We start from the raw sequence: 24,264 nt of genomic DNA, 5'->3' as shown, positions 1-24,264 counted from the left end.
AGCAGGGAATCGGGCAATGGAAGTAATGAACATCAGGCAGGAAGCCCAGGAGAAATGAATGAGTCTTGGCTTCCTTTCTGAAAGCACTGTAATGTAGGGACAGAGCTCAAGGAAGAAGTCAGGAGTCCTCGACTGCTGTTCAGCTTTGCCACTTCTGAGCTGTGCCACACTTGGCGAGTGACCTCACTTCTTGGGGCCTCAGTTTCCTTAATGGTAAAACAAAGGGGGGATTTGTTTCTGCCTCCGGGCAGATACTGGAGTTCAGCAATACTGTAAAGGCTGCAAACATGGAGTTGGCCAGAAGCTGGTATGTGACTTAGATGAGCATGGCTGGGACTGTTGCAGCTTTCTGAGGTCAAGACACTTGGCTACGGTATTCTCGGGCCTGCTAAGGTCATGACTATGCCCACGGAGCCCCGGTGAGGCAGAAGAGTATATTGGAAACATCTGAGCAAAGTGCACTGAATGCCTTGGCTCGGCAGGGGGGCGGCTGGGGAAGGCGGGTGTCGGGGAGGAGGGGGCCATGTTGGTAAAGACAAAGAAAACGGTCGTAACACAGAACCTCCTGAAAGCTAAGACATCCCTTCTCCCCTTAAAAGATTCAATCGGTTTACAACCAAACTTAATTTTTTCCAATAAATTTTTTTTTCCTAAGGAGACTTCCGAATTCACAGCTGTTTTTCTGCTCCTTTGTGACGGTGGCTTTAGACCTAAGATGGAACATCTGTTATACACAGTGTTTATTATTATGCTCCACTGAATGCCAACATCACTCTCCAAGATGTGCTGAAGTTAGGTCTGTGACATTTCCCTTGAAGGGGGTGCTTTTATGTCTCTGCTGATGGCTGAGAAGAGGAGAAAGAGAGAGAGCGGAGTCTTTATTAAGAAGCCAGGGCTAGGGGTGCCTGGGTGGCTGTCGGTTAAGTGTCCGACTCTTGATTTCGGCTCAAGTCATGATCTTGCGGCACGTGGGTTCTAGCCCCACGTCGGGCTCTGGGCTGACAGTAAAGAGCCTGCTTGGCATTTTCTCTCTCCCTTTCTCTCTCTGCCCTCCCCTGCTCATGCTCTCTCTCTCTCAAACTAAATAAATGAACTAAAAAAAAAAAAAAGATGAAGAAGCCAGGGCTATCTTTCTCATTTGCATGAACCTTATGTCTTAATGCAAATATCACCCAACAGGTGGCCAGACGTGGTCCCTAAAGACTGGGTTGAACGGTTTCAACCAGGATCACCGGGGCCACATTGCTCCTAATTCCATCTGGGAAGTGTTCTTTGGTGGCCCCGGCCATGCATCCTGTGGACAGCAGCAGCCTCTTAATGCCGGAGCCCTTGAAACAGGGCTGTCCAGGCCAGTGAGGCACACCTGCTGTTTCAACACTTGTAATTCTTGAGATGGTGCGAGAATAATCAGCAGTTGGGTGTCTGGGAGACGAGTCTCCAGCATTCAGCAAGCTGGATTTTCTGCACCAGCACCTGCTCTCCCGCCTCTCTCTGGGCAGAGGCTCCTTCCCCTGACTTGAGGGGTGTCCAGATCTATTTATCTTATCAGCTCCTGAAGCAGGCGGCCTTGTTCTTACCCTTCATAACAGACACTGTTCTCTATGATGTATCGGCTTTACAACATCACTGCTGAGGAGGCTGTAAGCTGGCAAGTGGTTCCACTTAACACAATGTTGTCACGAGACAATCAATTTCTCCTAAAACTGTGGCTTGGAAGCATTTGCGTCTTTCTGTCACGTTAAGCCTGCAATCACAGCGCTGTAAAGTGGAATGAGCCTTTGCATGCCGACATGTTTGGAAGCAACTCGTGTACTCCTTTTATAGTTTTATTACTGAAGCCATTAGGGACGTTCAGCCACTCTGTCCACGTGAGCAGAGATGCATCGACCTATATTCAACTATTACCTTAAGTGCAGTTTCTATTTATGTCGGCAGCTCTCTCTTTCCAGCCTTCCTTCTGTTCTCCTTTCTCGTTGATGTACTGGAAGGACATCAACGTTGGCGTCACACAGACCTGGGTTTGCGTCTGCACTTCCTGTTCTTACTGCTGGTGTCGTAAATAGTGACGGTGTGCCACCTGGCCATGTCGCCTAACCTTCCGGAGCCTCAGTTTCCTTGTGTGCATGAGACCATACGGTCTGTCTCCCTGGGTGGCTGCGATGTTTAACTAAAATAACATGCATGGTTACCTTGCATGCAGACAGTGCTCGATAGATCTCCACTCCCACCCCATCCCTTTCCTATTGTCCACATTGTTACTTTCCTTTGCACTCCAGTGAGTGCTGGGATGCACGTTTAACAAATCACACAGAGTGAATTAACGCCATTCTGAGGCAGGCTCTCCACCTCTCCCGGATGCCCACCTCCAGAGATAGGAAGCTCAGGGACCAGGAAGGAGGCAGAGGGGAGCGAGAGCAGGAGGAAAAGGGAAGGGGAAAGGCGAGAGGGATTCCTCTCCCACCAAAGAAGGAGAACACCCCAGTTGCTAATCTGGGGCCCACCTGAGAATTCAAGGAGTTCCAAGAAAAGCTATTAAAAGGTAATCTTTTAGTCTCTCAACAGAAGAATAAACATTTATTTATGGAGGGCTACCGCTTTTTATGTGCATTATCTCACAACCCAACTTAAGACACTGTTTTTACCCACTCCAAAGATGAGGAGACTGAGGCCCGGTGATCTTTGGCATCTTATCTTGTCAAAGGTCCCAGCTGGTAAGTGGGATTCAAAAGCCCATGTTTTGACCCTCTGCTCTTTCTACCCTCCTACATTATGAGCAATAGCCTGTTTTCACATATTTCAATTCAGATTTTTAAAGACAATCACATTATAAAGACAAAGGTGATGACGTCAGGAAGCTGGAGCACGATAGTCAAGATACAGAAGCAACCCAAGTGTCCATCAAGAGATGAAAAGACAAGGAAGTGGGGTGTATGTGTGTACACACGTGCAGTGGAATATTACTCAGCCACAAAAAATTACGAAATCTTGCCATTTGCAACACGGATGGATGTAGAGGGTATTCTGCTAAGTGAAGGAAGTCAGACTGAGAAAGACAAACACCATGTTTCACTCATATGTGGAATCTAAAAAACACAAACAAATGAACAAGCAAAATAGAAGCAGACTCATAGATACAGGAAACAAATGGTGGGTACCAAAGGAGAGACGGGTAAGGGGGCGGGTGAAACAGACAAAGGGGATTAAGAGGTTCAAACTTCCAGTTATAAAGCAAGCACGTCATGGGATGTAATGCAGGGCACAGGGAATATACTCAATAATATTGCAATAATGTTGTATGGTGCAGATGGTAACTACTCTGAACATGGGGATCATGTTGCAATGTATAAAAATATCAAATCAGGGGCACTGGGTGGCTCAGTCAGTTAAGCATCTGACTCTTGATCTCATCTCAGGTCTTGATCTCACCGCCGTGAGTTCAAACCCCGCACTGGGCTCCACGCTGAGCATGAAGCCTACTTAAAATTATATATATATATATATATATATATATATATATATATATACACACACATATATATATATATCATATAACATATAATATATATGATATATTTGATATATATGATATATATTACATATATCATAGCTATTTGATATATATCATATATATATATCAAATAACTATGATGTAGATCTAAACTAAAACTAATATGTCAGTTTACACTTCAATTTTAAAAATATTTTTTTAAGCTAGAGCAATAAAAATAGAAGTGTTACCCTTAGTGTAAAACCCAACTATCTGAATGGGATTAAGTGGTAATAGGTATGGTCCCTGTGGCCAGGTTAGAACTACTTATGGGACTTGAACCTTGCTTGTCCTGATGTTGAAAGCGGGCAGCATCACATGCTGGGATTCCTCTGCTCCAGCTCAAGGAACTTTTCACAACAGGAGCATCCTGGCTCAAGGTCACTCCATACTGTCGGCCGTAATCACCGCCACATACCCACTCCCTTCTTCATTGGGGCAGAGTCACCTGCACTCTCAGAGCCTGGCGGAGTCCCAGAGGCCATTACATTTGATATCCCTTCCTTTCACAGGTGAGGAAACAGAGCCAGCAAGGCTATGTGACTTGCCCAGGGTCACCCTGTTAGTGTGCCCTTCCTTCTATTAATGACAGCGAGAATTATTGATTACCTTTAAAACTTCTTATGATGTCAGTAGAAAATGTGCTCTTGAAAAGAATGACTGAAACATGGGAGTAAATGATTTGCCTCATGGGGGGGGGGGGGGAACCCTGCCACTACCACCATTTCCTCTTTATTTCTAGGACACACTTAAGAGCTCTTATCCAGAACATGTTGCATTTGCAAGTCTCCAGGTAAATTATCTTTCTCACCATTACCGCGTATTATTAAAACATTACCTGGATGCCAACATTCTAGAAGACTGTGATACAAGCTGTATCCGTACAGCCAAGTCCAGGTGCAGGGGCAGGCACACTGTGCTGCAGGTGCACGGGTTGGCAGCGTGTGGAGCAGCCCCCTTGAGTCTCTAAAACGAGCAGCATACATCCACCCATTCATTTGCGTGTACCGAGGCTGGGTCCCACTGGGTTCATTGGCTAAGACTGACATACCACTGCTTGCGGATACAAGCAGAATAATTCGTGCAGCAGAGGTGATGTGCCTTTCCTGGGCATGGAGGCTGCCCTCAGAGCCGAGGCTTCAAGGGTCAGACAGGTGAAGCGAGGTTAGCGGGTGAAGAGCCTTCCTAAGACAACGGAACGTGGTGGGAATGCTTCCAACGGGAGAGGGCTAGCCGCTGTACTTTGGGCAGCCGCTGCTTGGCTCCAGAGCATTGGCCATGTGGAATGTTGGCCAGCTAAGCCAGATCTCAGATTTATCTTTAAGAAGCCAGAAATCCAGAGTTGTACATTAAATCTGCTATTTTTCTTTTCTAAATGTTGGCAACTTAGTTGTTTTTTTTTTTTTTTTTTCCTGCTCTGTGAGCCAAGTTTTGGCCAAGTCCTAGATACCAGCAGTGTGTGAACCCAAGTAGAATTTTCCAGGGCAGGAACTGGGGGAACAGTTGGGCAGAGGATTGGAACTAGTATCAGGGGTTAAGCATAAGTGGTACTCTAGCTGCATAGGCCTGTCATGGCTCCCCAATCCTCTCGGTGCTTATGAAATCAACCTGATGAATCAGAAGTAAGATGTGGCAATTCTCGTTCTCTGACTTCATAATCATTCCCAATTCTAGTGACATCCTGTTTCATGCTTTGCTGCCACGGTGACCTGCTGTATGACAAGGGTACGGGGGAGGGAGGTAGATGGAAGCACCAATTCCTGAAAATATTTGATCATTTGAAAAACCAAGTATCAACACAAATGCAGTCACGAGATTTTCAGACAGGTTTCCTTTGAGCCCCTTTTGTTTGGCCCTCGATCTGGAATACTGAAGGCTGCTTTCCTGGCCAATCAAGCATTCTGCACAGACTGTTCAGCCACACGGGTCACACATCATGGATCCATTACTCAATTTGGTCTTAAAACCCGTAGGGGAAAAATTACAGTAAAAGAGAATTGGTATCTGAGCTGACACCATGTAGTAAGTCAACACAATTCCTGCCCATGTGACTCAGAGTAAAGTCAGCTCATCAATTTTAGATGTATCTAAATAGATCTAATAAATTCACCGAGCAGATGCCTATTAAAATTAAGAGTGCTCTTAAGGTTTTCCACAAATACTGTGGGTTGGAGAAGACTAGGATTATAACTTCATAGTAATGGTACATTTTACAAAGGCCATTTCTCTTCAGGCTAAGAATGGTGGAAAGTTGAGACAATTAGATGGAAAATTCAGACAGAATAAGCTTACTTTCAAAGTAGATGTTTCTGCTTGGAATCGTCACATTGAAAGCCTTCCCATTATCTAATTGTCTGGATATTTGCTGAAACCTAAATCATATTTGGACTCTGTAAGCAGCGTCCAAGAGAGGGAAATCGGCAAATGTCTGCAGACACCTATAAATATGCTCTCTGTGGGTAGCGCTTTTCAAAGTTTCAAAACCTACTTAAACAACCTCTTTAATTGCAGTATCCCAGCGAGGTTAAGAGTTTTAAGCTCAGCGCCGAGCTCCTGTTTGGTTTTTGGTTCTGTACTGCCGTGGTCTTAGTAGGGAGACACAGCTCACGTTCCGCAGAACGGGAAATGACAACGTGATTGACTTGGGATCGCCCCACAAAGTAATCGTTTCAATAAGAAAATATATTGCCTACATATCTGCAAGGGTTAGAGCCCAAGGTTGGGTAGGAAGGGGATAATACATCAAAACCGCAGCTGAAGACAACTGTGGAGTGTTCGTGCGGACTGCCCGCGGTACTGCCCGAACACTTTCTCCCGTATGATGTACATGTTAACAACCTGATGATATGATGAGAGAAAGACACATAAAATGGCTATTTTTCCTGGCGCACAGCCCTACCGTAAACCGGGGGACATGTAAATAACCCATCTCAGCCATGGTCCTGGCTATGTGTGAAGGATTCAGAGAAGTCATGGAAGCGCATAATGGGTTTCTTCTGCAAGCACTGCTCTGCCTGCCGGCTCCTGGGGCTGTGCATATTGCGTCTACCCCACGCCCTCTTAGGATGGGAAACATGAAAATTGGGAGGTACATTAAAATAGCAGGACTCGGTCTTGTTAGCTTGTAGGACATTTGTACAAAGAGGAATGCCAATTGTGGAAGGCTAGGGACTCATCTGTCATGTCAAGACAAATTAGTCTGCAAACGTATACATATATTCCCAAAGATTTCTAAAGCAATGAGAATCAGCGTTCTGAGGCTCCCATTATTCTTCCATTATGTGCAGCAAACTCTCCGAGGTAATATGCTTCTGTATTCTACGATAATACTGCTCTTGAGCCCTGGGTACATGTTGCCACTTCCTTTTCCCTGTGTACTTTCTCATCTAAAACTGCAACAGTTGACTGGTATCTGGTTTATGTCTTACTTACTCTTGTTATTGATTTCTCTTCTTTAGTGTTAAACTGAACAGATGCCATGAGAAACAAATAAGGGGACCTCAGAGCTTCTTCCCTTTGGGTTCAGTTTCTCCAGAATAGGAAGAACTGGCAAGTGAATGAATGAACAGACAATTGCTTTTAACCTGTCTATAAATACATGTTTACGTCTCTTGGTAATGGATTGCCCTTGTGAGCAAGTCCTCATTTAAGGTTTAATTTTAATCCACACATCAGAGATGGGAGATACAGAATTGCTCGGGCTTTGCTCGCAAGCTCTCTGCCTCTTCTTCAAGATAAAGCAAATTAATTAATGTGTACTTTTCAACTGAAGAAATGATTAAGACCCAGCTGTGTCTGTGAAATTGTAAGTTGCGATGCAACACTCTGGGACTTGTTAATGCTTTTTTTGGCATGAAGAAGAGAGACATAGGTATCTAATATTAAGTGGTGTTCTAAAAAGCGTTAAGTTAGCAGTTTGTTTGCCAAATTAACTTTCAAAGACATCTAAGTTACTAAGTTTGACTTTTCTGCACACAAATCTTAAATGATTGATGGACTACTGTAAAATAGCTTTGTTCAAAAAGATCATCTTTGGCAGGCTACTTCAAAGGCTTTACCACTTTGGAAAGATGAAAAGATATCCCCATTTTACATTATTTTCCCAGTAGATCAACACTCACTTGAAATATGCCTGAGAATTATGTGATATTTACTGTATTATGAGTCTTCTTTCACTGTATCCAGCAGCCCTACGTGGGATTGCTTTTATTTCTAAGATTTAGGAGAATTTTCTACACATAAAGAGCATCTTTAAGAAAATACACCTGCGCAGAACAGTATATCTGGCATTTTTATTCACTACTGTTTCATTGCAAGGCAGTATTTGAGACTAAAATATACAGAGAGATGATTTTAATCAACAATACCATTACAGGATGTGGTTTCAGATTCTCCCTACAGTATCCTTCAGAGTCTAAAGGATCCATTTCTTTCTTTTTAGACATAGATTGTGTGATTTTATGTCTAAGGTCACTCTAGAATTATTGTGGAATTGTATAAACCAAGGGTGAACATCTCAACTAAGGGGTCAAGCAGATAACAGAAGTTAGCAAACAGGGCCCCATTATAGGGTATGCGCGTGTGTGTTGGTGTGTGTGTGTGTGTGTGTGTGTGTGTGTGTGTGTGTGTGTTGGGGTGTGATGCCTGAAGGGAACTGTGATTTAGGTCAGTATGTCAGATATTCTGATTTTTACTAGAAACCTCCTAATTTTGGGGGGTGCCTGGGTGGCTCAGTTAGTCAAGCATCCAACTCTTGGTTTTGGCTCAGGTCATTATCTCATGGTTCATGAGTATGAGCCTCACGTCCCACTCTGTGCTGCTGGGTGTGAAACCTGGTTGAGATTCTCTCTCTCCCTCTCTTGCTGCCCCTCCCCCGCTCATGCTGGCGTGCATGCTCTCGAGCTCTCACCCTCAAAATAAATAAATAAAATTTAAAAAAGAAAAAAGAAAGAAAGAAACCTCCTAGTTTTTCCAATACTGACAACTACTTTAAATTTTTTAAAAATCCTGAGCTGGCCAAACAAAACATGTCTGGGGGATGGCCTGCTGCCGTATACCTGCTCAGAAGAAAAGTATTTACGTTAAAAAAAAAAATGCGTGCTCAGTTGTCCATTTTTTGGAATGCAGTAATTGTGGAACGGCCACCTATAATGGCCTTAAAATGGCTCAGGACAAAGGAATCTGGCTCAGGCTCTGGGCCACGTGTTTGGAAGGGGCTTTGCAAAAGGGCTCGGATGCATGGGGAAGGAGGGTGCATAGTGGTTAGGGGTTACAGGTTTCTTATGTAAAACACAATAATCCGTGAACTCACAATGGAAAAGATATGAAGGTGAGGCCCCTGGTCTCTTAAATTTATCTTCAAGGCCATTTCATTTCATGGAGGTGAATAAAGCTGACTTGAAAAAAAAAAATTCTTTCTTTGCTCTTTGGCAGGGTGAAGTAGAGAAATAAAGTCTCCCCGCTGAACTACTATGAGGTCAGAAGCCTTGCTGCTATATTTCACACTGCTACACTTTGCTGGGGCTGGTTTCCCAGAAGATTCTGAACCAATCAGTATTTCGCATGGCAACTGTAAGTATCCACAGTTTCACTGTCCTTTTCTTCCTTGGTGGGCACTGTAGGCTGCATTAGCCAGCAAAACATCAACATTTTCTAAAATCTAATACAACAGGAGACTGTTAGTCACTTTAACTTGCAGGTGACAGAGGTGTCTCGTCAAATTGGTGAGATGGCTGTTCTGTAACTCTGTTAAATACTGGTGTGGAGACACGTGTGAACATGTGTGTGTGGATGTGAAATGCTTCTCAGTACCTCTGATGAAGTCTCAAGTCACTGCAAGGAGGCCATTCATGATCATGCCCGAAAACCTGCCATGGGAGAATGTCACTACCTTCTGTGTATTGCCAGTGGTGATGTTTTCGTATGTAGTTAGTGCGTGGGCATTTTACAAGATAAGAACAGGAAATAAGACAGTTCTGGAGGACTTAGGGACACAAATTAACTTTTCTTTTACACTTAGAACAGCTATCATTGCTAGCCTTAAGAGTGATTCTGAATTCACAGAGGATCTATTTTAACTATGTATAACTTTCCTTTTAGTCTCTGCCTCGGTGTCAAGGGGAGAAAACCACACAATTAAGAATTCAGTTGACTACTGGAGGGAAGTCCTACCTGAGTGTGGGATGGAACAGGCAATTAACTACTTCTTTCCCTTCTCTCCAAAAGACAAAATGTTTTATCACAGTAAAGGTGAAAGAGAGTCTTTTACCCAAATATCTATTTTCCCAGTAATCATCCCAAAACAAACACTCAACAAACCATAAGGAAGGTGTTTAGCATTTATATGGGATACTAAGGAGATCCATCAATGCCTGGCTTTCTGCTGGACAGTCTAGGTTGAAAAGAGAAATAATTTTACACGAAGGTGAAGTGGCAAGACCTGACAGAGAAAATAAAGAGCAAACAAAAGTCAGGGCGAGATTAAGGACCAAACTGTGTCATTCGAAATCGTTGTTCTTAAAGTGGCAGTCCACCTGACTCAAGGGCCCTAACCTTAATACACATTTCTTAATCTCTCATCATAATTAAGATAGGTATTCTATCTTTGGTGCCCCTGTGAAGAAGTCCCCCAGCACAAATGTGCTGCTGAAAATCCAATGTCCGTGGACACTCACATTCTTGACAGAAGGGAGATGTGAATTTGTTTTAGCGAGCTCCTTGACGAATGGGTAAATGAAATTTCAGAGCAGTAGAGGGGGAAGCACAAGATACTCCCATACCAAGCTTGATATACCAAGGTATATTTTACTCTCTGATACCCACTGTGAGTACTGCTCAGATACTACAGGGGTTTAATGTGTATGCGTGTGTCGGGGTGGGGGGGTGTTTGTGGTGTCTGGATGGCTCATTTAGTTGAGCATCTGACTCTTGATTTCCGCTCAGGCCATGATCTCATGGTTCATGGCATTAAGCCCTGCATCGGGCTCCACACTGACAGCATAGAGCCTGCTTGGGATTCTCTCTCTCTCTCTCTCTCTCTCTCTCTCTCTCTTTCTCTCTCTCTCTCTTTCTCTCTCCCTCCCTCCCCCCTCTCCCTCTCTCCCTCTCTCTCTCCCTCCCACTCTCTCTGCCTCTCCCCTTCTCGCACACATGTGCACACTCTCTCTGTCTCTCAAAACATGTTTTTTACAGTGTAGGGATCTGAGCATAAATCTGAATGGTTTTCAAATTATTATTTACACCCCACCCACCCACCCCCCAAAAAACATTTCTAAACGTGACTCATCTTTCTTTCCTCCTGAGTTTCTTTGGAGGACTGCCAGTGCTCTGGAGATTATAGGTTTAAAGGTAGAGAGATTTTTGAGATGTAGGTATTTCTAAAGGTCAGATATTATTGCAAATTGCCCACTCTCAGCTAAAGAGAACTGTAGGAAAGCAGAAATATATTCATTGACTCTCCAAGTCAGGGAAAATTCCAGATCACCCGACTGGCTACACTCCGTTTGACCCTGTCCTGTTGAAGCCCCCCGCTTCTGTGAGATTAAGCCAATTGCTTAACTCAAGAGTGAACTTCCCACAGTTCCTAGAATGCCAACCAACCTAGCAGGGCTGCCTTCAATAGTAGATTATTCCAACTGGACGCCTGTGGAGACTGTATTTTTCTTCTGGCTCCTGGATGAGGGCTCTCGCCTCCAGACCACATTGCCTTTGTGGTGATTGATGGGAAAGCTGCTTTGAAATAGTTTTGTCCGGAGACAAGATCTTTGGCAGGCTGCCCCTCGGGCTTAGCACTCTAAAGAAGATGAAAAGAAAACGGGAAGAAAAGAGCACCTTCATGTAAAGGGTTCACTTGCAAGTTTAACCCCCAGAAAGAGGGACAAGTCAGAAATTGTGACACTCAGAAACAGAAGTCCAGGCTTATTATCATCTGGAAATGAAACTGTAACTTGATCGTCCCTTACAGAGCACCGTCTATCACAGGCTTTCCTAAAATAACAGACTCATTGGAAATGGAAAGTGGTGGCATGGACTGACTCAAATATGGTTTTGTTTTGTGGCCGGGCCCCCCTCCTCTCCCTGCCCTGTCAATTCTTGGCTTGATTTCCTTTCCCTCTCTTGCCCCATCTCTTCTTTTCACAGATACAAAACAGTATCCGGTGTTTGTGGGCCACAAGCCAGGACGGAACACCACACAGAGGCACAGGCTGGACATCCAGATGATTATGATCATGAATAGAACCCTCTACATTGCTGCTAGGTGAGTTGCCTTTTCCTCATGTCTGTCCTCAGCATCCGACGAAGGTCCTAAGATCGAATGTGCCTGTGATGCCTCGTCTTAAAAGATCATGACATTCCCAAATAATGTGTTATTTAATTTGAAGGCTACTTTACTTTGTCAAGCCATCATTCTTGCAAGATTTTCTGTGTCTGTTTAACTGTAGGTGGATTTAGAGCAAAATAATTGCATATTTTGGAGCTTAGACTCAAAGAATCCACTCTCTTGAACATATACACAAATATCTACTCCAGCGACCAGTATGATACTTGTTAAATTAACTTGAATTTGTAAACATTTATTATAAAGATATGGGTGTGGATGTGTATTAAGCCTGTTAGTATTTTTGTAGTGAATATATGGTGTATCAAGTTTTTGATTTGGATCTAGTAAGAAAATACTCATCCATTGGGTATTGTCATCTAAATAGACCATGTCTTAAGGCTGAATGGCAGGGTAAGAATACAGCCTCAACAGTGCTCACGTGGATTTAGGCTTTTTTCCTCATTATGTTCTTAACTTACCTGGACCACAACTGTTCTGGCCATAAGTGTCCTCTGTCAAATGAGACACTGGATTAGATTATCCTAAGAAATCCCCTGGGATTGGGGCACCTGGGTGGCGCAGGTTAAGCTCTGTCGGTTAAGCGTCCGACTTCAGCTCAGGTCACGATCTCAAGGTTCGTGGGTTCAAGCCCTGCGTCAGGCTCTGTGCTAACAGCTCAGAGCCTACAGCCTGCTTTGGAGTCTGTGTCTCCCTCTCTCTCTGCCCCTTTCCCACTTGTGCTCTGTATCTCTCTCTCTCTCAAAAATAAATAAACATTAAGAAAATTTTTTTTAAAAAACGAGAAGTTCCTTTGGATTCTAACAATGTATGATCCTCAGTTTTGGAGGTATGTAGCTCATTCAAAATAATTCTAAATGAAGAGCAACAAAGAACGCTATCTTGTGGGGTTCCACTGTGATCTTAACTTGGGTCTAGACTGATTAATCACTTCACAGTGGGAAGAAAACATAGACAGTGTGTTTGTGATACTTGTATGCCCGTGAACATAGATAAGGAACAGGTAAATAACAACAGTGCTTGATTCTTCCAAAGCACTTAGGTGTTCTAAAATGACAAGCTAGGCAACATAAACCAAAAACCACTGGCCACATTAAAATATTCTTCGAGTATCCCACAAAACATCCTAGGGAGCAATGCCAAAACACTTTTTAACAATTTTACTTCACAAATACTTATATGGTATATACTACTTGTACGTTCTATATAAATCATGCTATGTAAATTCTTTATAAATGTTAATTCATTCAATCCTGGAGGAAAAAAAAAAAAACACCTTAGGTGAAGGAGCTATTATTATCCTCATGTCTTACAGGAAGAAAGCAAGGTACAGAAAGGTGAAATGCCTGGGCCACGGTGGCAAAGGCAGGATTTGAAATGGGCTGGCCTTGTTCTACACTCTGGGAATTTACTTCCTGTACTAGGCACCTACTGAGTAGGAAAGTTGAGCCTATTTATCTGGCAGTAACCTTCTAACCGCTGTTGCCCAAGAACACAGCCAGTGTGGGTATTCACTGGAAAGCATTCTCATAAGGGCCTCAGCAGGTACCTCTCTGGTAGAATATCAGGTCCTTCTGGGGCACCTGGGTGGCTCAGTCTGTTGAGCATCCGACTCCTGGTTTTGGCCCAGGTCATGATATAATCCCAGGGTTATGGGATCGAGCCCCATGTTGGGTGGGGGGCACTTTAGATTCTTTCTGTCTCTCCCTCTGCCCCTCTCCCCCAATCATGCTCTTTCTCCCTAAAATAAAAGTAAAATAAACATTTTAAATGTTTAAAAAAAAAAGAGTATCAGGTCCTTCTTAAATACCATTTTTAGTTTCCTAAATGTAGCAGGACTGGAAGATTACATTTGTACCCAATTATCTATGGGCAGGTCAAAACAAATGATTATGCTTTGGATCTGTGAGATTCTTGAGTCAAGAATCTTCTGTGAATGACTCACTTTGTAACTGAGTCTCTAGTGGACTGTCCCTACACCTGATGATTTAATGCGGGTATGGACTGCAGGTCCGGGGTGGCCCCTGAGTTATGAGCCAAGTGCTACACAAACTTAAAAAGTGACCGTTATTCCAGCTTGTTAAAACCAAGACAGTGTTATCCTAACCCCCACCCCCCAGAAAGAAGAGACCAGAAACATAAGGGGAAAAAGGAGAGAAACACATTCATGCTTTTTTTAAGACTATAAAACAGACTTGGGACACCTGGCTGGCTCAGTCGGTTAAATGTCCGACTTCGGCTTAGGTCACGATCTCAGGGTGTGTGGGTTTGAGCCCCACCTCGGGCTCACTGACAGTGTGGAGTCTGCTTGGGATTCTCTCTCTCCCTCCCGGCCCCTCTCCCACTCAGCGTTCCCTCTCAAAATAAATAAATAAACTTTAAAATAAATTAAATTTAAAAAAAAGACTATGAAACAGACTTGCCTTTTGTGAAAGGTCAAATTTGTAAAACGCCCTCACACTGACATTTTGACTTCCACTCTACACACACAGCCCCTTCCGTTCGATCCACACCCTTAGGAAAACTCCTCAAGGAGCTCCCTGGCCACCATGTTTAAGGTCTCTCCTCGCCCTTCAACTTCCCAGCCTTGCCCAGAGGGATCCAGGTTCCTAGGCAGCAAGGGACCCGACTTAAAGTCATATCCTTCCCCCAGGCTCAAACCAGGGCAACTTTCAGTTCAGTTTTGCTCACTGTGGGGGAGGAAGAGGGAAGTCCTTGGATTAAGTCAGTTTGTGTTCAAATAACTTAATTCAGTCAGAGTGGCTTGTGAACCCTGAGATGAACACACGGGTAGCTGGGAATAGCCCTCCATTCTGGTCTTAGATTTAGCATAAAAGCGCTGTTTCTGTTCCCTGGGCAGTGGGATCTCTTGGATATTGAAAAAGATTGCCACTGCCCAAAAGGTTTCATTCAGGGAATTCTATTTCTAAAAGGCTTCCCTGCTCTTCCAGACAATCTGAGTCAGCAATCAGAAGCCAAGGCCTATCCAGAACCCAGAGATTGAGTGAGCCTTGATGGCAGGAACCCCTTTCAATTCGGCTTTATTACTATCCATTTTGAAGATCCTTTTTTTGTTTGTTTGTTTAATCTCTGAAACTGCTAATTAACATAAACAGGCCATGCCAGAAGGGGGCAATCCGAGAGCTTTCTGAGGAATTGCCAATGCATATTAATCAGTTGTTAATTTACAATTCATATATTCAGCTCCTCCTTAAAAGTTTTGAGGGGAGGCAGGGTAAGGAAAACACTAGAGTCACTGCAAACCTGATACTGAAGTAATAAGCAATTCCATCCCAATAATGAGCCTGACCCACAGCACCACCAATAAAGTCAAACAAGTAATAAAAGAATGCAATAAAACTGCCTTGAAATTAAAGGGCAGGGTGATTCTGGCACCCTACTGAGGTTCCAAGAACTTCCCAATTCAGCAATTTACCAAAAAAAAAAAAAAAAAAAAACAGGCTCACCATTCTCCCCGACCACACACGCATGCGCGCGCGCGCACACACACACACACACACACACACACACACACACACACACAGAGGCTCACACGCTCACAGTTGCAAGGAAATTTTATAAGCCAACAGCCTTGCCCCCAACTTTTATTTTCACATGAGAGAGCCAGTTTTGATTTCTGTTTCTCTCTGTTGTACTTTTCCTAAAAGCAGTAGCAGACAGATTTCCAAGGAACCGTGGGGGGAAAAAATTAAAGTGAATCCTGACAGCAGATCGTTCCTTTCTTTTTTTCTTTCCTTTTTTCCTCCCCCCTCCCTCCACTTTCTCTTAAGTAATGAGGGGGCTTGAAAGTCTCCATGTGGGAGCCTTGAGGTCCTGGCTTAAAGCTGTGGGTAATTTTCCAGCCCCAGGACTTCCTGCATTTTAGAAAAAGTCAATGTTATTTCAAGGGAAAACGAGCTGTTTTGCTTTCCCTCACAAGCCCCCCATCTTTCCAGTTGAGCATAGTTCTTTTCTTTTCTTTCTTCTGAATTCCAGACAAAAACGCCCTTGTACTCCGCTCACACAGAAGGGGATGTTTAAATATAGCCCCACACCTGAGCTGCTGATTCTGTTTCTTCCCTTCCAGGGGGGAGATGGGCAGCAAATCGTAAAGACAACCAAATTCTCAGCAAAACAGGAAGGTGAACAGAAGCAAGAAATGTAAACTTTAGCTCAAGTACATTTTAGACCTTAATTGACCATCGTTGTGTGAAGAAAATAGTGCTTTCTGGAAATAATTTCACCTTTACCATCTCCCAACTTGTCAATCAAATTGTCAAAGCTAAGGCTGAAAACACGTTTTGTAAAGGGGGAAACAGCCAGAGATTTGCTTTTTGTTAGTCTCCTCACCCCCCCCCCGCCCCTCCCCACCGGTGATGAACAAGTGTGGTATGCAAGTGATCGGTTTGTGGATTTGAAGACGCTGTAAAGGCACATGAACCCATCTGTGTTCTGGCTTTGGGGGTCAATTTAACTTTCAGAGTCCTCTCTCCTGAACTACACACATACAGATATTGTAGTTCTGGCATGAGGGACACTACAGCAAGGTTTTTTTAAAAGGTGCCCCCTCCAGAAAGATCCCATGATTTGTCAGAAATAGCAGAGTGGGTCCATCGGCACCTCTCAGAGGCTGAGCGGTTCCCTTTTTCTTGCGTGTGAATGTCTTGTTTTTTAATAACAGGGATATGGATTTATCTGCCTTGAATGAGATACATACTCATTCAGGAGAGCATTAACTATCTCGACTCTTGTGTTTGACACTATTAATTTTTCATTGTTTACAGGGACCATATTTATACTGTTGATATGGACACCTCACACACAGAAGAAATTTATTGTAGCAAAGTAAGTAGTTTTAAAACCATCTTTCTAGCATGAAGGGCTTTAGGATAGTTCTTGAAGGGAATACGTATTTTAACTGCATTGATTGAGATGACATGGCCAATAATTTGGAACATTTTGTGGAATCCTAATTTGAGGCTAATACATGTTCAGAAACAGTTACATACTTCATAGTTTATTCATTAAATATGTGTGCATATATAACTTGGGAATTTTAGGTCATTTCTAAATTCCTTTACTGCCATGTTTGTCCAGGAAAATATCAGTTTTCCTATGTAAAATTTTTGCCTCACAAATGTTTCCATGTTACATTTCCATGTCTTACAGTATTAGGATTTGACTGTTGTGGCTCAGGAATTTGATTATCCATTTCAGACAGACATAAAATACAACCTAAGCTTCCCCTATATAACTCCACACGGAGGTGTTTTAGTTATTAAAATCTGCCATAGAAGTAGACGATTCCTTCGGTCCATGAATTTACATGGAGTGTAACCTGAATTCAATCTTTGTCCACCTAAAGTGAATGTCCCCTTTATGTTTAAGTAAATGACTTCCATATTTTAAGGAAAAAGCGTGCTTTATGAAAACTGATTTGTCAACTGAAAGGAAAGGGCCAGGACATGTATTTTATCAAAACGAGCGTAATTTAGCGAGTTGATTGGGATATTCTACGTGAAATTTCCACACTGCTGTTTGTTCCTCTTTCCTTTCTCCTTCATCTTTATCTCAAAAGAGAAGAAGATCATTCCGTAGCTTAATGAATAGATAGGAGTTCAAAATTAGATGAACAGTTCTCATCTCTGATCTTTTGTTGTTATGGTGAATTAATCATGGAGAAAGGGTGCGGAAAGCTTTCAATAAATATATGTTCAGCCTCCGTCTCCCCAAGGGAACGCTTACTTCTGAAATCAAATGCAACCAACCACCCCTGGACTCTAATTGATTTCTTTCTTGGTCCCTGCAGAAACTGACATGGAAATCTAGACAGGCTGATGTAGACACATGCAGAATGAAGGGGAAACATAAGGTAGGCAATTTTCATTTCTCCTGCAGCTGCCACTTTGGGTTAAGTTTCTGACGGTTATCTCCAGCCGTAGACCGTGATGCGGAATGGATCGTGAGAGTCCCTTTTCCCTCGGTAATTGCTTTTTCCATCAACTTATTGAAGGCTTTAATTTGCAGAAATAGTTTGCTTTTAACGTGATGAAATATTACGACAGCTGCTAGGACTGCATCATGAACTACGTCGGGGCGCCAGGGATTACGGCCACAAAGCTGGCTGCCCCCACTCTTCTGAGTGCACTCTCCACTAGCCCACCGCGCACACCCAGAGCCCCCAGGGAGGCTGGAGAAGCGTGCAGAAAAAAGCTGCCGCAGACATGCGGGGGGCTGTGTCTTAGTCCTAGACCAACATAAAAACACACTTCAGCCGGGAGCCCTGCAACATCAAGGGACCCCGGGACATCTGGTGTTAAAATTAATATAATGGAAGGCTGGCACTTCCAGGCTTGTCGTCCTTTTGTGGCATAAACACACGCTCGCTCCTCTCTACGCCTGCCGCGTTTTCACTGTTAAAAAAGCAACTGCGGTCAGCATCACCTTTTGGTAGACAATCAGGAGGAGCTCGGGTGTGTAACAGAGGAGCCCCACAGCCACCTTTGCTCTAACCTTACGGTCGGCAGATCACGGTACACAGGAAAGAACGGGTTTTCTGTACTGAACTGACTGGACACAAACGAGTCTGAATTATTTTTCAGGACGAGTGTCACAACTTCATTAAAGTTCTTCTAAAGAAAAGCGATGATACTCTGTTTGTCTGTGGAACTAATGCCTTCAACCCTTCCTGCAGAAACTATAAGGTAACTGCTGTTCTGTCTGTTGGAACCACACGGGGCCGGAGGTATTTCATAATTTACTGTGATTGTACCTGCTGCGACCTAAGACGGGTAATTCAACACCGTCGGGTGCCTCTCGCTCGTTGGGACTTCGTGTGTCCCTCCCCGCGAGTGATCCTGAGCAGGCTTCTAAGCTTCCTGTTTATGCAGGATTCAACGACACACCTTGCAGGGGCCTGCCCAGCAAAGTTTGTTTCTGTAAGACCCTACTCCCCATTGTTCACAACACCAGCAGACTTTCCCATAGGCACCGTGTGGGCTTCCCCTCTCTCCCCCTCCCTGCCTCCCTCCCACCCCACCATCTCCTCTCTGAGCACAAAAACACACTTCTGTTGGGAATGATTCCTACTTTAAAAGGCATCTCAAAAGCACGCCATGGAAACTGTAGACTTTCTTTTAGATAAGATTTCGAAGAACACGGAAATTTAGTTCCACTAAGCACTCCACTTACTTGACTGTGGCCTTACCTACTCTGGCCTTTATGCAAGGGGGAAAAAAATGAACTCTTGAAGCATTCATACATCTAGTCGGTTCTGAGCAGCGACAGGGGCAGTGCTGAAGAAGCAGGAGCCGCCAGCTGAAGACGTGCCAGTGATCCGAGGTCCTGGCTCGGCATCTGTTAGCTCTCCTTGCCCCTTCTTTCTGCCACAGTCTTCCTTTCAGCAAACATGTACGGAGTTGCTCACATGGCCAGGCACTGACTGGGGTTATAAGAACAAACAGGAGGCCTCCGTCCTTAAGGAAGCCAGACGGGGAGATGAGAATTCCCAACTCCATGGGCTTGTTGCTGTGACATAACACAGGGCACTATGGAGGCACAAGAGAAAGGTACTAACCTTAGCCTAAGGTGAGAAATCAGACAAAGCTTCTAGAAGGAGGTAGATGACCCTTCTCTCAAATGCTCGCCCTGCTGTTCTCACATGTGGAACATGAGCACCTCCAGCCCAGAAGACAGCCTAGAGTTCTGTGAGGGCAGGGACCACGTCTGTGACAGTCTGGAATCTGACCAATACCTCCAAACAGGTGCTCTGTTAATTCTGGTGGGGTAAAGAGTGAATGGAATGCCTAATTTTTGTTTTAAAGAGGAAGTAGAAGTTAGCCAAATGAAGGGAGGAGGGCATTCCGGGTAGAGGGAACAGCATGAACAAAGGCACTGAGTGAGAAACAGTGTGTTGAGCTTGAGAAACTTCATTTGATTTTGAAGTGCCGGGCTGTGAGGTGACAATAACAAACAACAGGCTGGAGAGGGAGGTGGCCCCAGGGATGAAGGGAAGAGAAGAGATTCAGGAAATACTTAAGTGACCAAAGCCAGGAGGATGTAAAAACTGATGAGAAGCACAGGACAAGGAGAGAGAGGAGTAAAGAAGGACTGCCAGGCTGTCTCTTGGGTGAGCGAATGGATGGAGCTGCCACGGGTTCAGACAGGGAACAGAAGCAGAAAAGCGGCGGGCTGGCAGAGGCAGATAGCGAGAAGGCGCCCGAGGCTTCAGTTTGGAGCATCAGGAGGGCCCCCGGCTCTGCGGTTGGCAATGCCTGCCGATGGGACGTGAACAGAGCTAATAAGAAAATGCATGGGTGAGCCTTGATTTAGGGAGAGACATGGGGAGAAATACACATTGGGTTTCACCAGGCATAAAGTGAACCCTGAGGGGCATAAAGAATGAGAAATGATAGGGGCGCCTGGGTGGCTCAGTCGGTTGGGCATCCCGCTTTGGCTCAGTTCGGGGGTTTGAGCCCTGTGTTGGGCTCTTGCCCTGGCAGTGTGGAGCCTGCTTGGGATTCTCTCCCTCTCCCTCTCTCTCTACCCCTCCCGTGCTTTCATTTCTCTCTCTCAAAAGAGAATGAGAAATGGGCGGATATCAAAACCAGAGGGCCCACCACCCTTTGTCTCGACAGTTTTAAAACACCCTCAGCCTCAGCACGGACATCAGAGGCAGGGTCTGTGTGACCCTCAGGCTCATCGTCCATCTTACATTTGGAAGGGGCACCAGCAAGGCCAGGATTAGGGTGACGCAGGGGAGGCATGAGCCTCAGGCACAGAAAGTAAGAGAATTCCGTATCAAGGTGGGTGATCACTTAATGCAGTATTTTACAAAATCTAAATTGATGTAAAACACACTCCCCTAAAATAGCAAACTTTTTAATAATGAGCTGGATCCATTTGGTCTGTAACAAAGGCAGTCCGTCCAAACTCTAGCTCAGGCCGGTGACAGCGTGCAGCTGATGTTGTGACTTTAATTCTCCCACTTAATATTCTGTCCCCGTATGTCATTGTTTAGGACTCATTAAGATTAATGCTTTTCACAATTCCCAACCAATTCCCTAGCTGGAAAGCTATCTTTTATGACAAATTACAGGTTTTCTCGGCACTGTGATACACAGACCGGGAGTGGTCTAGCTCATTCTTCCCACACATGTTCCATTCCCCGGAATGCCTCACCTGTGGCGATACGTCCACCTCTGGCTTGTTCCAGTCACCTCTGCTGAGGCATGTTCTGGAGCCTGGGCCTCCCAAGAAAGCACACACGGATGTTCTTCCCGCACAGTCCCATCTGTCTCCCTGCCTAGCACTGTGAATGGTAGCGAGCACCCCTGACATCGGTCAGAGCAGTGTTTTTTTCAGACCCAGGGCACAGTGGATGATATGAGACATGATGTGTTTGGCTGCAGGGAGAACAGACATTCTTTCCCTTAAGCGCTGTTCATGAACAGATCAACACTAAAGGTTCAAAGCAAAACCGATGACCAATCTTCCCCCACCCCCAAAAAGCCCCAAGTCTCAGCACAGAAGCATCAACTTGAAGCAGGAGGGTGACAAATTTTTGGTCTCCACCTCTTTTGGTCTCCACCATGCCCTAATTCATACAGTTTTTTCAACGGAAGTAAGCTGGATGTTTCAGAGAGATTACAGCCCCCAAACAAGATTACTTGGGAAAGAATTCTGAAGGCCACCCACCACAAATCTAAAAGTTCACTCCATACCTTTTGCCCTCCTGTTCTCCAAACCTCTTGAACTTCTGCAGAAGTAATTATCTGTACCCTATGGTGATTTAATTTCCCAGGGGCTGCTGTTAAGTCTGAGATTTGGAGACTACTACAAGGATTAGTTCTAACTTCATGGAAAGAGGATTTCACCGTGGCATCGTTTTGTCTCTGGACCCTTCCAGACTCACAAACCGAAACATTAATACTTCCCTGCTCCTTGCCTTTGGCTATAGCTGAGGCTACTTTTTTTTTTCTTTTTTTTCGGAAGTAGGTTCATTTAAAAACCTAAATCCTCCCTTGTATATTGCCTCCCCATTGCCAGGATTACAGTGTGCACTGCCTGGGATAAAAGCATTTCCGCTGCATCACTGTGTACTAAGCATTACCTTTGAGTACTTGCCAGACCCACAGACCACAAAGTCTGTCACAGTTCAGCAGGATGCTCTTCTTGGGATAAAATATATTAACAAAAAAAAAAAAAGACTTTCAGGGGTGCCTGGGTAGCTCAGTTGGTTGAGTGTCCGACTTCAGCTCAGGTCATGATCTCATGGTCTGTGAGTTCGAGCCTCACGTTGGGCTCTGTGCTGGCAGCTCGGAGCCTGGAGCCTGCTTCAAATTCTTTGTCTTCTTCTCTCTCTATCCCTCCCCTGCTCATGCTCTCTTTCTCTCTCTCTCAAAAATAATAAATAAACATTAAAAATTAAAAAAAAAACTTTCATAAAAATGTGCTAAAGGGAGAGGAGTACACTTACAGATGTCTCAGCTAAACAAATAGGGTGCAGGAGATATACAGAGAGAGGAGACAGGTGCTATCTCAAAGTGGTTACAGGAGACAAGGCCTGACATATCTCTGAAACAGTTTCTGGGGGGTTCAGGGCAAAAAGCATAAACGACGGGACAACACTAACAGCTGTTCAGGAAGCACCTCCCTGCCCTCCTGGGCAACACCTCCAAACACCATGATTTAAGGCAACCTGATTTAGTGCTAACGGCCTTTCGGTGGGTCCCCCCTCGGCATCACTGCCGTCTTAGATTCTCCCAGTTTCGTATCTGTTGTCAAACACGGCAAACCGCCAGATGTAAACAAGATCCCCTCAAACTATAAAGAGAAGATTGAACCACGGAAGGTTATAAAAACATCAACGAGGTGGGGGAGATCACTTCACAGACCCTGTGGCATGGAGATTTAAATGCCGTGAGAGCCCGCGGTGTGAGGAAAAAGAACTCAAGGCAGAAGGCGGGAACCACCCAAGTACTGGTCAGGGTGGAGCCGCCCTCTGACGAGTGTCAGTGGCCAGGCAAGAGAAGCGAATTTCCTGCTCGCATCACAGCTGAGTGCAGGCCAGTGACAGAGGGTCTGTTCCACTAGGCTATTCAGAAGGCTAAGCTTCCTCCTGCCCCTACCTCTGCCAGCTCCTAGGATCCTGGAAGGCTGTACCGGATCCTCTGTATCTAGTGGGGCAGAATGTGGAAAGCAAGCAAGAGTGGAGGACCCCAGAAGGTTTTGAGAGGCAAGACCCAGAGGTGGCACACAGCCTTCCACTCACGTCCTCTTGGCCAGAGCTCATCCCATGATCACACCTGACTGCAAGGGTGGGGGGCAATGTAGTTCAGTGCGATGTGGGGGAAAGGGAAGTAGAAATTGATGAGTAATTGAACCACCAGCAAGGCTTTACCACACTCACAAATGCCTATGAAGCTACACAGGTAACTTGCAGGAGTAAGACAAGCAGGGTGTACGTGTATTTTATGGGTAAAGAGGCCTTGACGCTGGAGACCATATGCTTGTTTGGGGAAAATGGCAGAGTGGCCATTACTTAGCTTGTAGCTGGTTGCTGCCACTTGCATAAAAAGGTCTTGAATTGACTTTTCGACTTGGTCAAAAAAAAAAAAATAATAAGAAGTCAGGTTTCATCTGCAGTCTCATTTTAAAATAGAGCTCTTGCCTGCTTATCTTTCTTCTTTCCTTTGATTTCCTTTCCTTCCTTCCTTTCTTTCCACCCCCCCCCCCTCCATCCCTTCCCTCCTTCCTTCCTAACATACTAAGATGGCCAAACAAACCTCACTGACAGACCAGTTACAACCCCCAGCACGTAGAACAAGGCCGAGGGTGGGCACACGGATGCATGTCAAATGGCCGCCCCACTCCTCACTGCACTTCACTTGTGTGACCCCCGCACCTTCTAGGCCTCTCCTTCTGATCTACATGATTGGAGGCTGGGACATGTTTCTGAAGTTGGTGCAAAAGGCCACCTGAGCTCTGCTTGCATTGGTGTTTTTGCTCCTTTGCTGATGCCACACTGTCCTGCAAGCTAAACAGAGGGGGATTCCAGCATCTTCTGCTGGGATTTAACCAAAGGGGCAGGATTCCTCAGGCAAAACAAAACCAAACACAAATCATTCTCTATAGAGTTCATGACTCAACAGATCATTCAGAGGCAGCGAGGGAGGAAGGGAGGAAGTTTTCCCAGTGATTGCCTTAAACATTCCTTTTCCAAGGAAAAGACACTTGTTTCTAGGCCATTCCAAAAGGATACGGAAACCTATTTACTACAATGGTTAAGAGTCAAGCAAACATGACTCTCAGACTCTCCAAGCTAGAGAACCTTCGTCAAGTGCGGTAATCTCTCTAAACCTCAGTTTCCTCATCTGAA

At 44.6% G+C, this 24,264-nt stretch overlaps 1 protein-coding gene across 2 annotated transcripts in view; it reads left to right on the top strand.

The window, feature by feature from the left end:
* The window catches only part of SEMA6A (semaphorin 6A), a 133,651-nt gene that overhangs the window by 60,385 nt on the left and 49,002 nt on the right, over positions 1–24,264 (top strand). For both annotated transcript variants that reach the window (XR_007461650.1, XM_049649061.1), the window contains exons 2-6: positions 8,981–9,118; positions 11,687–11,804; positions 16,670–16,730; positions 17,695–17,757; positions 18,488–18,589. Coding sequence is in view for 1 of the 2 variants with exons in the window: in XM_049649061.1 (XP_049505018.1) it covers positions 9,019–9,118; positions 11,687–11,804; positions 16,670–16,730; positions 17,695–17,757; positions 18,488–18,589 (444 nt within the window). In the remaining variant the exon portion in view is untranslated. The remainder of the gene's footprint in view (positions 1–8,980; positions 9,119–11,686; positions 11,805–16,669; positions 16,731–17,694; positions 17,758–18,487; positions 18,590–24,264) is intronic.

Source organism: Panthera uncia (assembly GCF_023721935.1).
Source record: "Panthera uncia isolate 11264 chromosome A1 unlocalized genomic scaffold, Puncia_PCG_1.0 HiC_scaffold_17, whole genome shotgun sequence".
NCBI lineage: Eukaryota > Metazoa > Chordata > Mammalia > Carnivora > Felidae > Panthera > Panthera uncia.
Note: the sequence above shows the minus strand (reverse complement) of the source record. Positions and strands in the feature narration are given on the sequence as shown.